Source organism: Pagrus major, chromosome 17 (assembly GCF_040436345.1).
Source record: "Pagrus major chromosome 17, Pma_NU_1.0".
Lineage (NCBI taxonomy): Eukaryota > Metazoa > Chordata > Actinopteri > Spariformes > Sparidae > Pagrus > Pagrus major.
In genome coordinates, this window is record NC_133231.1 from 24,907,201 (window position 1) to 24,923,829 (window position 16,629).

General features: G+C 40.8%; 1 protein-coding gene across 2 annotated transcripts; it reads right to left on the minus strand.

The window, feature by feature from the left end:
* Positions 1-5,224: 5,224 nt before the first annotated feature.
* mag (myelin associated glycoprotein) lies at positions 5,225-12,652 on the minus strand. 2 transcript variants are annotated; one of them, XM_073485962.1, is made up of 10 exons: positions 12,607-12,652; positions 11,804-12,172; positions 11,289-11,585; positions 10,545-10,802; positions 8,894-9,154; positions 8,507-8,812; positions 6,736-6,835; positions 6,020-6,116; positions 5,691-5,744; positions 5,225-5,383 (listed from the first exon to the last, which is right to left on the minus strand). In XM_073485962.1, exons 1-10 carry the CDS (start codon positions 12,650-12,652, stop codon positions 5,225-5,227), a joined length of 1,947 nt encoding a protein of 648 aa, XP_073342063.1. The 2 variants fall into 2 exon arrangements, with proteins under 2 accessions (XP_073342063.1, XP_073342064.1); XM_073485963.1 differs by lacking the exon at positions 5,691-5,744.
* Between the last annotated feature and the right edge of the window lie 3,977 nt (positions 12,653-16,629).

Here is a 16,629-nt window from a genome sequence, read left to right on the forward strand (position 1 = left end):
ATACCACATGATACCAGCGGCGTTATACTATTGGCTCATAAAAGTTGTAAGAAGCTGGAACCAAACGTAAGAATTCTGACACAGATATAATCAAAACAATTATTTTGGACACAACAAATATTTAAAAATGATTGTTTCATAATCATAATTATGTTTTTAAGGCACCTACAAGCTCTGTCGATGTATTATTTTTTAAAAGTGATTTGTCTACATTCAAATGTCATTTATATGACCTTTAATTCCAACAGTGACCGGTCCTCAGGTCTTCAGGTGCTGATAAAAAAAATCAGCTAATGTGCGAACGCTGCCAACAATGTCTGTGTAAATCTTTAGACAAAGGTCTGTATGTGTTTTATTGATTTTCTTACCTGTATTCACCTACAAACAATACAGTTTCTAAATTTACTGCTGTAGCTTGATCACGTTGAAGTGCACATTAGGAGAAATTAAAACTTTTTCTGATCTGTTCACTTCACCAAAGTAGCAAAACCAAAATGTAAGAGGAGCATGACACAGTTTCATCATGGTGATGTTGCTTTTCCCAACAATGAAGAGACAGCATGACAAACAAGACAGTTTGTTTTCTATCAATAATCACCTGTTTGCATTTCGTGTTGTTTTTATTTTATTTATGTTTGCGTGGAACTGGAGACAGATGAATTTGCTTGAGGCATGAAAGACTTGTTTAAAATAAAAAGAGCAAGCAAACGACATCATTTCAGAAATCCTGCTTTCATTAAGTAACAGTGCTAATTTGCAGAGAGATTGCAAAAACCCTGATCTGAATTATTGTGTCAATCATATATGTAGAAAACAAAATCTCCATCATGATAATTATGATCACCACAAAGTATAGGACATACAAATTTGCTTTACAACACACCGTGACAAAAGATTAGGTAAGACATATTTGATATTTCTACTTTAAAAAAAATTAAATAAAATATAAACCCACCCGATGAGGCGTTCAAAGACATGAACTGGTTATTGACTTTGTGCATATAGGCAATTTATGAATGCTAGCCAGCATATCAGGAACCCTCCATCATTACGTTGACAGAACAATGTCTTAATAAAAGGATAATGTGAGAAAGAATAGCTGGTTTACATGCACAGAGAACTACATTTTTAATTTGTTTTTTGTTCTTGGGGTGTGTAAATAGCGCTCAAAACCCCTGATACCAAGCTTTTTGTATTACGCACCAATACATAATTTAAAGTTTTTAAAGTTTGCTCATTTATCTGCACTCTACACGTTTAATCTTCATACTTTAAACATAATGTAAGGCAAGATAAGGCAAAGGAGCTCTTTCTGAGGAAGTCTGAGAACGGACAACATGCCACAACGAAACATGACTTTGTAATACATTAACACCAAAACTGGTGATCTCTTGAGCAAGATTATACTTCCTCACATCACAGCCTTGTGGGTATGTTTTGATGTCAGAAAAAAAATCCTACACACCTTATCTTCATCATCTTTCTTGCCCCTGTGTGAGAGGCAGCCTGAGGCGTCATCAACATGATTTATTTAACTGTAGTTTTGGCAGAGAGAGATTTATTTGGGTTAATGTAAACTGAAGTACTCCTCATAGTGTCATATTGTTGTTTTTATATGGCTTCCAATGATCAGTCTACTGGTATGTGGAGTTAGCAGTCAGCAGTCAGAGGCCTTTATGTGCACACAGAGACGAGCTGCTCCTGATGAACTTAATCCATCACTTAAAACGAGGCTGCCGCATTGTGAATTTGTTTCATAACATACATTTGTCGTTTGCCAAGAAGAGATCATTGCACATCTCTAGCCAGATGCTTGAGACATCTATTAACATCAGTACAGTGTAACAACGTATGATTAGGAGAAGAAACTTAGTAGACAAGTTGCATATTTCATGCTTAACACTAATTTTTCAAAGTCGAACTGTAGCTGTTACTCTCAGTATTTTAGAAATGATTTCTTGCAGAGGAAACTGAGGTGTACACATATGACCCGTTAGACGTGATGATGTGGACAGATGCACAGATGTGTTTTCATTGGTGGATTGATGTCCTGTGTATAAAAGAGGAACTCTGATAACTTAAACCCAACCTGTGAAAACAGTTGTATAATGTCCTCTTGCAACACAGTTCTGAAGAAAGGTGGTAAAGTCTGATATTTCATCAGCGTTGTGTCAGCTGAGCTTGGAGACTGCAATTTATATAACAAAGGAAAAAAACAGATGCATGTTGAGTTTGAAAGACTTGACCTATACTATGGACTATAAGAAAAATATAACATTTCTAAAAACAGTGGCTTAAAGTATTTTAATTCAGCCTCATTGGTCCTCATCAGAAAAACAACCCTATAAGTTGACTGTGAAAGCAGCTTATTATGACCCATATTTCTTGTTCGGTGACGACCTCAAGTGGCTGTAGTAATTATTATGGCAGCAAAGGAGGAAGTCAGGCAAAGTAGTATAAAGACTGACAGTCTTATCGGGTGGAGGTCATGGACGGATGGTCCGGTTAAAACCTTCACAGGACTTTCACCCAGGAGGCTGTTTGTGTCCAGTGTGTAACCAAAAAGCAAGTTATTTTACCTTACTAACATAGTGAAGTACATAACGAACATAACGTTACTGAAGTTACATAAGAAACTTTTTTTCTTTCTTTTTTTTTATCCAAACCGCAATGTTTTCCCAGAACTAACCAAGTAGCTTTGTAATTTGCCGTGTGATATGTAATAAAAAGGTTGGCTTTTCCAGGAAAATAAATAACAAAACACAATGCAGTAACCTACAGTACATCAGCATGGACCAGTGCTGAATGATCCTAGACCGGTCCACAGTCCAGTGGTTGGAAACCCCTGATGTAAAATGTTTCTGTCATGTTTAGTCAATGTGAATACATTAACAAACTAGATGTGTTGAAATACACATTATGTTTATAGAGTCTGCATTAATTTAATTTAATTAAATTGAGTTTTTTTAATATATTCTCATCACGGTGGAAAAACTTAGATGAAAAATTAAAATACTTTAAGTCACTGTTATAGGCAAAGCATTTTATTGAGTGCACCTCAGCCGCTGCTGCATTGAATTTGACGATTATTTTTAAAATTTCCTTTGATGGAAGTGCGCTGTTACATTTCTGAAGTTATTTTATGTTTTTTTTTATTATTAATAATAGAAAGCAGGTTTTAAGCTTTAAATCAACCGCAAAAAGGTTTCTCCCTGCATGTAAACGCAGCCTCTGATGTGACTTTGACTAGTGTACGCTTTTGTTATTAAGCTCATATTAAGACAGTGTTCAGTCAAAAACATTTGAATGATGTGTGAAAAGACTGTTTGTACTTCTCACACTGGCTTTTATCCATAATTTAATGCTTATACGTGAGCCTGCTGGCAAAACAGTCATGCAGGGTATTTACTGTACATACTGGAATCCCTTTCCCCATCAATATACATCTTATTAATATATATTATTGACACCATCATTATCAAGTTAGACTATTAGTGTGCTTTGATATTACATCACAGGTTCATCAAATGTCTTTGAATAGCACAACCAACTGGCTAGTCAGGATCACTTTTTCTCATTCAAACATCTGATGCAACACAGTGAGAACAAAGCATCAAAAGTGAAGTGATGCTCGAACTTCCCAAAGACTTCAGTGATCAGTGTCCTATGATCTTTCAGCACGATTTGAACACACACACACACACACACACACACGCATACACACACACACAAACACACACACATTGTCGAAAAGAGATAACACTTTGGCCGCTCGCTCGCAAATATGTTGTGCTTTAGGTCTGTATTTTCCAGAGCAGTCAGAGAGCTGGAAGCCACACTAAAGGGAGAAGACGTGGGAGATGAGACGGACATTTTGCGTCGACCACAGTGCAGGAAGTTCCCCGAAAAATCTCAACACATTCTAGTTGGAAAATGCTGAAAAGAAGCTGTGACTGGACAGTGTTGAATTTACAAAACCTCTTCAATTATTATCAAAAATGATGGTGACTTTTGTTTTCATTTATTAAGGGAGGCCACCGAGTCGCAGCACACATTAAATACAATTATGTGGAAACAAGATGCTGAGATGCGTTTACATCTCTCAGCCTCGGTGGGTTATCCTCTAACCCCTTTTCGACCGAGGTGGTTCAGGTGCTGGTTCGGAACCAGAGCCTACTCTGGAACCAGCTCTTGACAGCAAAAGAATTGGCTCTCAGTCAGGAAAACTGGTTCCAGAGTGGCACCAACACTTACGTCATGCTTACATCAGGTGCTGAGGGCGGAGGTTATCATGACCAAGGACCAACTAAAACCACTTGTGACCGCCATTTTTAAAAACAAGAACTAATGTAGCGTGTTCTGACTCATCTACGGGAGAATAAACAAAAAATGATCATTCTGGACACCAAATCGAAGCAGCAGTGGTCCGAGGACCGGTCATGTTTGGATACCAATGTAGCCATGCAAAGCCAGGAGCAACACTTGTAAAAAGTCGATGTTGTCCGCCATAGCTGTTCCTAGCAATGCTGGTAAATTGCCGATGTATACAGTGACTGACTGATGTGACTCGACAGCGGCTCTCATGGAAAAGCAAACCAGTTCTTAAAAGGTTTGCAGGTTGAACCAACACTTGATCCACTTTGGTCGAAAGGGGATATTCTTGGGAAGTAATTAACCAAACAGAAAGAGAGGAGAGGTTTGCTCTCATCTGACAGACACACATAAATAAAAGAGAACAAAAAGCGCAGTTACTCCTTGCCCTGATGCTTCGACTGGCAGCAGACACAGTGACAGTTACGGGAAACAGATGTAGAGCAGATGACGAGCAAACTGTGTCAAACAAACAATGAAAGCAACAAAAAAATGGTCGCTGGTTAACACTGCATGTTTTAGAGCCCACGTACTGCAACTGAGGCTAGAAATTCAAACAATTTCTTTGACATTGTCCAGTGGGTCATGCTCTGACCCAGAAAAGTACCAGTTTTCCCAAATGATGGCGTGTGAAGGGGCGTCCCATGGAGGAGGGCCAGTGTGAGGGGGGAGTACTGGCATGGAGCGGTACATTATATGTGACAAATCTGAGGAAATGAGTGACAAGGAGTCATCATATGCGGGGTGAAATCCAGAAGAGGGAGGCGGGTTATTACACAGTTTATGGGGCAGAAGATGTGTTGGGGTCGCCACTGCGTCTCGCATAGCCGAGGGATCAGGGAAGGATCGCGATTCATTTGGCTTTGATTTCCGTGTAGTTGCTGCCGTCATCCCCCCTCCCTGAGGCCCCCTCCCTGGGCCTGGCCCCGATAAACTCCAGAGCAGCGTAATTCAGCTCTTGCCTCTCCAGTCCTGCCATAGAGCCCACAGGTTGATAATCCCCGTCTTCTCCCTGCAGACAGAAGCACGAATCAGCGGCAGAAATCACTGGCAAGGTGCCGACGACACCTCGGATGACAGACGAATGCGACAGACACCATAAAGAAAAGATGTTAGTGGTTACTGGTCGACAACTGACAGGGAGATTGAGATGTTTCCTGTTAGGTTTGGCAGTTTGTGTTAGCAATGAGGCAGCCATGCAGAAGGCAGTTTCGGAAACAAACGGCAGTGTACAGGACACAGAAGCTGATATGCGAGGAGATGCATCTGTCACTGAGGCTTGTGTTTTTTTTTAATGGGGATTCGTTTAGGAACCTTACCGTAGTCTCCTCTAGAATGGAGTTAAACTTTGAGCCCAACAGCTCTGTCTTAAGCTGTGCAAGAGTTAGGGGAGAGAAAAACAGACAGAAAAACGCAGAGAAGCGATGAAAGCAAGAGAAAACAGTGTTTGGAAAGGTCATGGTTGGGGCTACTGGACTGCTGGTGGGACAGATTCCTTTATTACCTCATTTTCAGAGGTCAACATGGGGTGTCATTTTTTTTTTTTTTTACAACTTATTACACAAAAGTACAACCCCAAACAATCTGAGAATGGTCACCCAACCCATCCTCCATCATAATCATAATCATTGACATCAGCATGTCTCACCACTTTCTTCCTCAGATTTTGTTTGTCCTTCTTGACTGCGCTGTAGTACAAAGCTGGGTTCTCCAGGACCACGTCCTGCCTAGGGTTGCCATTCTCTCTGGGGGACGGAGTCACATAATCAGACTCGGTCTCGACTGCGACTAACGCAGGGTGACACGCCAAGCCTGGGCATCCATTTTAAAACAACAAGCTCTGTGAGGTTATGCTGGAGGCCAACTGTGGCTGTGAGTGACGTGGTTATTTTATGGGTTTAGTGGCTGAGCTCACACCCACTTCAGGGGTGATTTGCCAGAGAAAGCTTGCAAATTTGGGGGTCCAAATATGCCTTGAGGCTAAAATAAAGCACCTTGGTTAAGAGGGCTACCTGGGTTGTATTTAGCGTAGCAGGTCAAGGATACAGAAGCAGTGTCAGAGCAGGGAATTGTGCCTGCAAAATATAAGGTTAGTCCAGCTTTCTAACCCACTCCACAAGGCAGCCAATGTGGATCTCCAAGGATTTCAACTGGGACTTGTCCTGGCAAATAAACTGAAATTGCTCTGGAGAAATGATTCGCACGTCCACATCAGTCCCACATTCACTCATATACAATGTGTGTGTGTTTTAGAATGGATGACAAGGCTTAAGTGTCTCCTTGGATATCAAAAAATGCTTAGTGAGGAAAACGACTACTTCTGCCTCGCATCGGCCTCTCCATTAGTTTGTCATTTATACTCACTTCTTGTTGTTGTGGCCAACGTATCTCACTGCTGCAATGATGAAAGCTATGACCGCCACTCCTCCAATGGTGCCAACTATAACTGCCATCATGTACTTTTCTGAAAACAAAGGTGATCAAAGTTAAATATGAGGACATACGACTTAATTATTGGTCAAAATATTAAAGGAGCACTATGTAGTTTTGGGGAAGAAATTTGAATCAGAAGAGAAAGAGTTAGGGAAAGAAGGAATATATAGGAGTAGAAAATCCACCATTTATGATGTCCATCATGTACTTTTACAAAGATGATAGCATCGTAAGAATAAAGCTGACATTATTCTATATTTTTCTTATCGTCATGATCCCATGAATCCAACGAAGAGACCAAAACCAACAATGTGTTATGTTTGTTTCAGAGCAATCCCACAAGAGCAAACAATCTGCACGAGTTACGGGCAAAAAGAAAGGAAGCACTTAATCCTTACGAAGCAGCTAACCGGGGTGCTATGGAGTACACTGGAAGGAAGCCTAAATAATCACAATATTTATTCTCAAGCCTGGTGTCCCAGTCCTCTCTGATATTTCTGCCATGCTTGAGATTTTTGACTTAAGTCCTGGTTGGATCAGAGAACGGAGTTGGCTTGGGGAAACTTTTTCACCATTCTTCTCTAAAGTTAAAAGTCAAAAGTGTTGCTGCCTTAACTTCAGTTGCAAAACCGGGTGAAAAATCAGTCTTATGTGCACTGCTAAAGCTTGTGCAACTGGCCTTTTTCTGCACAAGGCACGCCACCCATTTCCCTAAACATTTCAAACCAAACTTGAAATATACAGTATAGTTTAATTCCTTAAAAAGGCTTAAAACTGTATTATTTAAGGAAACATCACTCAAAAAGGAGGAAATAGTGCATTTGACTATTTTCTGCAGCAGATCAGTACACATTTAATTTACAGCAGTAGGACAACATATACAAAACCTGAAGCGTCAGATGGTTTGTTACACGGAACCATCTGGGAAAACACTGTGAGAAACTATTTGGAAAAAGAGCAGACATTTTCCAGAAATACTTGGCAGGTGATTAGATGAACCATCTGTCTATCACAGGCTGACCTCTTCCAGTCAGATCAACAGTAGGAGAACGCTACACCCAGCGGAGCCAGTTGGTAAATTAAAGTCAGTCGGGAGAAGAAGCCTTCAGTGGCGTTCTTCTTTGCTTTTTTTTTCAATAAAATATACTACACAGTTCTGATATGACATATAACCTCTCGAGGAGCCGCCGCTGTTGCTTCTCTCGCTAGTTGTCACACTTACACAACGTGCAATCTCTGGCTGACAGTAGTTCCTTAAAGGACAATGATTGGTTCAACACCTGTGTGTTCAGCCATGGGATCGACTCAACACAGTGCCGTTGGTATTGGTAATGAAGGAACCTGTCATCCAGTGCAACGGCACGCCAAGAGGAATAAGATAGATCAGGCTTTGGCGACACTGACAATACTTTTCAGTGAAATCAATTTATTACTGTTTTTTACCACAGGATTTGTTGACAATAAGAAAAAAAACAGAATATCTACAGGCTTATTCTTTCAGGAAGACCTATAACGCTTTTATCATTGTTTTCATTGTTTAAAATAATGAACCTGAAAATGAGCATAATATGTCTCCTTTAAAGAATGCTAAAGAAAGATGATGAAAAAGAGGCAGAAGGACATTTCCATACAATTTAATCAAACATCACGACAAGAATAAAAGTAAATAATCAGTTTCAGTGTTCAGTTTGTCTCTACTCACTCTCCTGCTGTAGCTCCAGGTGTACGCTCTCTCTTCCGTACATGTTGTAGATGTTGCAGTGAACGTTGACGGCAGGGCCGTTGTCGATCCGCTCGCCTTTCTCCCTAAGCTTGATCATACCGGTGGAGGTGTGTCCGTCTGTGTGCGTGTAGAAGTTGTACCGCCCGTCTGTTTCGTTGATGGTGACGTTCAGGTCGGGCAGGTAGAACTCGATGGTGGGTTCAGGGTTTCCTGTGGCCATGCAGACACACTGGACGCCCTCCCTCACCACCGTGCACTTGGACTCCTCCAGAAAGACAGGGGCATCTGTTGAGGGTATTTGAAAAGGTTGTAACAGCAGCTTTAGAGATGCTCACTACAGTTACATTGTCCTACTGACGCACTCACACTCAACAGTGATGTTCATGGAGCTGCTGGCTCTTCCGTGCTCGTTCTCGGCCAGGCAGCGGTACTGTCCGTCTCCCTGCGGTGTGATGTCTATGATCTCCAGCACTGACAGCTCGTCAGCAGTGATGGTGCCCACCAGCTCCCCGTCCTTCAGCCAGGTGAGGGTCGGGGCCGGGCTGCCCTGGGTGCTACAGTGCAGTGCCAGTGAGGTTCCCTCTTGTATCGTCATGGAGTCGTTTACCACGGGCTCACGGGGAGGGTCTGCAACAAAATGCAGAGAAACTCAGGGTTTGAGTTTGGGATACTGGCTTTAATTTCAATTCACAATATTTAGTTAAATCTGCAGTAAGTGATTTGTTTTTTTGGCCACTTTGAGCAGCGAACATCCAGCATATGTTATCATTCATTTAGACCAACTCCGGAAGAAAATATTGGCTCTTTAGCTGTTAAATGTTCACAAGTCTCTAACTGTGTCCCTCTGCTGTTACGGTGTTTTGTTTTTTAGCGTTTTACTGAAAACAGATGCCTGCTGCGACCAAAAATAGTAAAGTTAAGAGTGAAAATGAGCTGAAACTCACTATAAAGCTCCATAAAGCTGAGGGATTATCTGCTCTCTGATAATTCTGTGTGTTCATCAGTGTGAGCGACCTCTTTCACACGGTTTTCACCAGGGTTGGGAGGGTTAATTTAAAAATGTATTCGATACAGTCACTAATTACCTGTTCAGATCGATAAGAAGACTTTATTGAATCCTAATAACAAGTGTATATTCCATAAGAATACATACTTTTTTATTCTATGTTGTATTATACAACTCATGAGCCTTTTAACAGAGTCTTCTCTGTCTCAGTATAAAATAAATTGTGTGTCTGTTTCAGTTGATGAAAGTTGATTATGTGGTGAGCTCCCACGGAAAAAAATAATGGACTTTTTTTAATATGAGATATTTATCAACACTGTAGTCTAGCGATGAAAGGCAAAAAGAAAGTGAGAGCTACAAAGAGAATGTGGTGATTTGGTTTCAGGGAGATCTCAGAACACAGAAAATATTAAATCTTTGGATTCTTGTTTTGTTTCTTGTGATAAAGTTAAATTGTCAGTGGCCTTCTCAGGTCACAGTTTGATTGTTTCCTGGGAGGGTTACTGTGGCGCTCGGTGTTTGTTTGAAACAAAAAAGGAAATTGATTTATGATAGCATTAGTGTGCTGTGTGGATTTGGGACACAGCTCCGCTCATCCAATACACTTTTTCATTGTTCTGCCATTTCCTCTTCGTGGCTCTGAAGCTCTGCAGCGCATATTGATTAATTGGCAAAGCAAGGATAGGTAAGAAAATACTGAGCATACGAATCAACAAGAGCATGGGGGTTGATTTGAGAGGTTTCTGTGAATGTTATGAGGCTTTTTTTTATTTGTTTTCTGTTATTTGTAGTTGTTGTAAATCCAGGCTGGCAACAGCTGCCTCTGACTTTGTCTTTATTGTTTCTGATGCGAGAATTCAAACTAATTCCTCTATTGTTACTTATTTTAAATCATCGCCTAAACTCCAATGTAACCTGCTGTGTCCCTCTTACCTGCTACATACTAATTCTACACAGTATTTACAATATATATGTTGGAATTGGGACACAGCTGCCGTCTCAGGGACTTACACTTGACAGCAAGGTACAGAGAAGTGTTCATGATGCCGTAGCCGTTGTCCCCGACGCAGGTGTAGATTCCCTCCTGCGCAGGCGTCACATCGTCCAGAGCGAGGGAGATGTTGGACGCCGTGTCCCACAGAAGCTCCTGGTCTCCGAACATCCAGGAGATCTTGGGAGGAGGGTTACTGTCCACCTCGCAGTGCAGCATCACAGTGCTGCCCTCCATCACCTCTGAGGACACGTTCACCCAAACGGAGCGTGGGGCATCTGGGAGAGGAAGTAAGACGGAGAATTTAATGTCCAAAAGGCAGCGATATATGAGTTTTGTTTTGGATATACAGACTGAATTATTTCAACAACTATTAGATGGATTCTGGATGTGGAGGAATATTATTCTGAAAGGCTGACTCTGCTCTTGCTCCCCTTCACAGTGTTGCTGTCAGCTGGAAGTTAGCTTTAGTGTTAGCGCCACAGGAACTCTAAAGTAATTTTTGGAACTTAAATGATGGCGCTGCACGACACAAACACTAAACCATCATGAGTCATTGCCTGGAAGCCACTCAAGAAAGAAATTTGCTTGAGTGGGATTCATAATTGCTTTTGGGATTCTAGTGTGGCATGTCAGACACAACATTATTATTATTTTACACCTGTATTTAAACTCCAAAATCACTGAAGGCTAGTCATCATTTACAATGATGTTGAACAAATTTGAGGCTATAGCTAGAGGTGGAAAAGTGCTTTTTAACTTACACTTGATGTCTAGAGAGATGAGCCTCTCATAGACCAGAGTGGTGTTGGGGTAGTAGACCCTGCAGCCCAGGAGCTGCCCATTGTGCATGGGTCTGGGTGTGAAGGTGAGGGTGCTGGAGAGTACCGCCGTGTTGCTCTCCTCCAGGTAGTCAGAGCTGAACTCTGGGTCGGGCAGGTAGTCGGTGTACATCCACTGGATCTCTGGAGTCATGTCGGGGCAGTTGTCCGGAGCGTAGCATGTCAGCTCCAGATTCTCGTCGCTGACAATCTCCTCTGGGACGTCGATGTTGGGTTGGTCTGGTGGACATGAATGGAAAGATATTACTGGATTTATTTAATGTATAATAACAAGAGGAACTTTAATTGTAAAGCAGCATTTTATCTTATCTAGATGGATAAAACTCTTATATTTAATACATTAAATTGTTACTTTACCATTAGCTATAAACCTTTTTTTATATTTCTGGTTTATTGGTCACAGTTTCATGTATATTCCACTCTGATCAGTAACTTACCCAGAACCTTGAGCTCAGAGAAGTCCGGGAACGTATACATGTTGGCTCCACCGAGATCAGCACGAAAGTAGTATCTCCCTGAGTGCTCCGAGCCGATGTTGTTGATGAGCAGAGTGCAGTTCCTCTGGTGCAGGTCGCCCAGCAGCTTGGTGCGGCCCTTGTAGCTCTCGTGCACGATGTCTGTGCGTGTTTTGAAGACGACGGGAGGGAAGAGCTGAGGGTACGGCTGGCCAAAGTACCAGATACCGTGAACGCCACGGTACGGCCTGATACCGGATGGATACATGAAGGTGCACGGGATGACCACACAGGAGTTCGTCATGGCCGAGATGTCCCGAGGGACCCAAACGTTCCACTGGCAACTGGCATCTGAGAGAAAGATCAGAGGCAGACATTAAGATAAGATAAGATAAGATAAGATAAGATAGGGATACTTTTAGACATGAAAATGTCGCTGGCTCAGGTGTGTGTAACCTGACCAATCAGAGCAGACAGGGTATTCAGGAGAAGGGGCCTTAAAGAGACAGGAGCTAAAACAGAACGTTGCAGACAGGGGGAATACAGAGCTGCAGCACTGGATAGTATGAGAAAACTGATGTTTTTTTTTATAAATTATCACCTCAGCAGTACCTAGAAGAATCCCTAATAGGTCAGATAAATTAGTAAATTAAGTAAAATAAAAGGACAAAAAATAATATTGTACATGATACTGACAATTAATATTGCATCTGAGATTGGAAAAATAGTATTGCATGCCTACTTTATGTACCATCAGACAGCAAAGAGGTACAGAAATGTATTACCATTGATGATCAACAGCAGTGGTAAGAGCAGCTCCAAACACCACATGGTCTCTGCTCAGCGCTGGACCATAGACCTCTGGAACACAACACATCCTGTCAGTTACAGCACATGCATCATCAAGAGAAAAATAACCTGAACCGTCTTGTTTACAGCACGGGTGCTGCTGATGACTCAGACGCTGCATTTGCCTCAGAGAATCACACAAATTATCTAAATGTTATTGAGATTTAACAGTTTAGTTTCTGGGTTCTGAGTACAGCGTGGTACCTCGATCTAAAACCACAAAGAAATGCAATGCAGTTTTGTACTTATTATATTTTTTAAAGGTTAAAGGGGCACTGCGTAGTTTTGTAGAAGCAGTTAAAACTCAGAATTTACATTTTTACAATATTAATGAGGTAATAATGGGAATATTTATTTTTCCATAACTGAATAAACAAGCTGTTCTCAGAGGAAAATAAAGTTCCAGAACATTGTTTGAAGCTAGAAAGGTGGCAGGGTCCGCCACATATAAACAAAGTAAAACAGTATTAAAGTGTGTTGTCCTTTAAGGTCAGTAACATAATGAGAAATGCATGAAATTACACATGTATTTCACTCAGCAGCCCTTTGGAAAACACAACACATTATGGACTGCATTATATTCTAAATAACTGGATCTAGAGACAAAATGACAAAATGATTCAAATCCAAACTGACTTCAGGACTTCAGGACACAGTGTAACAGTTTACCAAATGTGTTTTGTGTCAAAAAATAGAAACTCAGTTGAAAATGCTTGTTAGTGTCTTTTATAAAACTGCGACTGTGGTTTTACCTTGAAATGCTGATGGTTAGAAACAGACAGAAGCTCTGCAGGACAGCTGGTCAGCAGCTCCACTAGAGGGTGTTCACTCACACCCAGACAGCTCGACAGCCTTCTTCTCTGTGAAGAAAAAAAAAAAAAAAAAAGACTAGTTACATCAGCATCATCAGGCGATGACATCACTCACAGTCCCCCGACTCACACAGAGCCGTAGTAAAGTCACACAAACTCAGCGTCAGTCAGCACCTGCTCGCTGCCTCGCAGTCGCCATACGTAAGCTCGTCCAATGAATGACTGCCACTGTTGGCTGAGCTCTGACACAAACTCCAGTCACCACACATCATGTCATCAGTAGATTACTGATACTATCTGTGCTGTGCTCATGACGGTGATGACGACTTATGTAAACAAATGCCACTGTATTTAAAAAGAACTGCACATAAATAATTTTGTTCCAAATGTCACTATAGATGGTTTTTCTCACTTTAAAATGAGAAAACTTTTAGTTTCAAGGTTTGCCTTGTTGTTTTTCTCTACTCTTTATGGTCTACAACAAGGGGTTTCCAACTATTCTGGCACACAGACCACATAGGAGCTATCATTTTTGGGGGGTGGGGGGTGCTTTATAGCCTTGTTAGCTAGCACGACACCACACACACAAGGGATTTGAAGCATTTGCAGTCCTCATGAAATTGAATTTTATGTAGCTGTCGTCATATTATCGCTTGAATATAGTTTTTTTTCTGCTTAGTGTCTCCATTATCCTCACTGTCTGTGAGCCTTTTCTCAACAGTCCTGGTAAAAAAAAAAAACTTGCTTTTGACCAACAGGTAATGTGACCAGCAGAGTGTTTTCATTGTCATATTCGCACAAAATTAAAATCCCATGTCATTTTGTGTAATACAGTATGCTGGCTGTGCTGCTGTTTCAGGAAAAAGGGTGGTTTTAGTGGCTTCACATGGTCATCATAACTTCTTATTTTTGTCACATAAGATAAACTAAAAAAAAGAAAACATATACAGTAGAATCGCTTATTGAGTCACTATGAAATGAAAATCTTCACACCATGTCAGCTCCTGATTAAAGTCAAAATATGCAACATGCATTAAAATGTCTTAAAACAACTTGACCTTTGTAATATATATTTTTGAGCCCTCTACTTAGATTAGCCCAAATGTTTTCAACAATGTTCAAACTCAGAAAAATCATAATATTAGTCGCCAGTTGGTGAATGTGACTAATCATAACGTACAAATTTTAATACATTACCTCGTCTATGAACATTTATGGCTGAGTCACGTCAGATAGATTTTCATCAGCAACACAACTACTACGCTACTTCACAACTTATCAAACTACGTCTTTTGTTTTCATTGTTTTGGTTGAGAGACCCCTTAATGGAACAAGTCATATTCTGGATCTTTAAAATAAATTCCAGCCAATAATGATGCTAATGCTAATAACACAGGATTTAGATTAATATGCAGCTCTTCAGTCAAATTAAATGTCTGTGCTCGCTCTGACTAATTCCTAAATTAATTACACTCTGTCCTGAGAATCTGTTTCAACACTTAACACAATCATCACCTTCCAACTATTCTTTAATTGTTTCTTTAAGTCATTCAATCAGCAATGTCTTCTCACATTGTAACATTTAAGCAAAATTAAAGTGCTTCTCTCCACTCTGCAATCTAATACAGGTAACAATAATCCAACATCAGGAAATGTTGTAATTCATCCATCTACACTCATCAGTGTAATGTCACGTCATCGTTTAATCTATTATTTTGTATTTGTTTAGTTGATATTTACATTTACAACATACATACTGGCCGTTGCTCTTACTTTACATGTGTTTAAAGAAATACGTAGCTGTTTAACTGTGATATAAATAAAATGTATACTGTTTTCATGATGGCTGTTACTTGTGACGAAGAATTAATAAGTGCAGAAGTAGAAGCAGAGGATTTAGCCCCATGCTGCAGCAGCCGGTGTGTGCAGATGGCAGGCCTAAGAGTGGATTGTGTTCTGAAGCTTCGTGATTAACACATCACAACATCCCCCGGAGAATCCATGACCAATATTAGCCTCGTTGAAGGAGAGAAGTGAGAAATGATGTTGGTTTGACATGGCAAGAGGCCGTGGATCTGTCCTGCTGCTCATCATGCAGTCATGTATTTTTGAACACTCAAAGGAGATGTACTTGCTCTGTCAGCTACCTTCTACTTTTTATTTGCAATAAAGGAGACATATTAGGTTTTCCTTTCCTTCAGTGTTATAGGTCCACACCAACAGAAGCTCCAATCTCCCACAGAAAACACTGCTCCTGAAACGCCTCATCAGTAGCTAATTCTGTGACTTTGTGACATCACACTACGTCACCATGTCACACATTTGCATAAGCAACTAGTTTGAAATGTAGAATTAATTTAGCACAGCTGCTCTGTTGTCGTTAGCGATGCTGGCCCAGGTGTGTGTGAGCTGGCCAATCAGAGCAGACTGGGTATTTGGGAGGGGGTCCTTAAAGAGACAGGAGCCAAAACAGAGCTTTTCAGACAGAGGGGGAATAACTCCTTTAATTTTTTTTTTTTCTTGGCCACTTGGGGGCAGCAGAGACAAGTTGTGAACACAACACTGTCACATGATCATCTTAGAAGTAGTCTGACTCAACAGATGTAAACTGTGGGTTTCAGTCTGACACTGACTTTCAGGTAACATTCTCCTCCCTGATGTTATCTGTGTGCTTCTGTTTTCGAAATCCCGAATCAGAAACAACGTCAACCTCCAAGACAACAACATTAAACTGGCAGTTATTACCTTTTCTTTTGCAGGAATTTAGCTGTTTTAATGCCAGGGCTCACCTGTCCATGTGAATGTGACACTATTTTGCAGGGGCACTGTCGCTGCACCCTGGGTTTATTGCCACCCAAGACTATTTTCAATGATTAAAAAAAATCAGACCTTTCTCAAGTGCTAACACAGCACTTTGGAGATAGGTCTGGCTATGCGAGACTACCTTTTAAGTTGATATACTGACCTTGTTAGCAAGCAGTTGCTTATTTGTGTCCATGTGCTGAATTTCACTCCAATATTTAATCTTTTTTGCTCTGTTTGAATCTTTAGCTGCTAAACACTCCATTGTGTTCACCAGCTAGTCTCTAACGGTGTCTGTTTTTTTCTTTTACTGAATACAACTGCATGCTTCAGCCAAAAACTACG

Coding starts and splice junctions, on each gene's coding strand:
- mag (XM_073485962.1), bottom strand. CDS start 12,652: ATGTGGTGTTTGGAGCTGCTCTTACCACTGCTGTTGATCATCAATG. Junction 9,155..10,544: donor TCTGTACCTTGCTGTCAAGT/GTAAGTCCCTGA, acceptor ATTTTGTTGCAG/ACCCTCCCCGTGAGCCCGTG. Junction 5,384..5,690: donor CCATTCTAGAGGAGACTACG/GTAAGGTTCCTA, acceptor TTCTGTCTGCAG/GGAGAAGACGGGGATTATCA.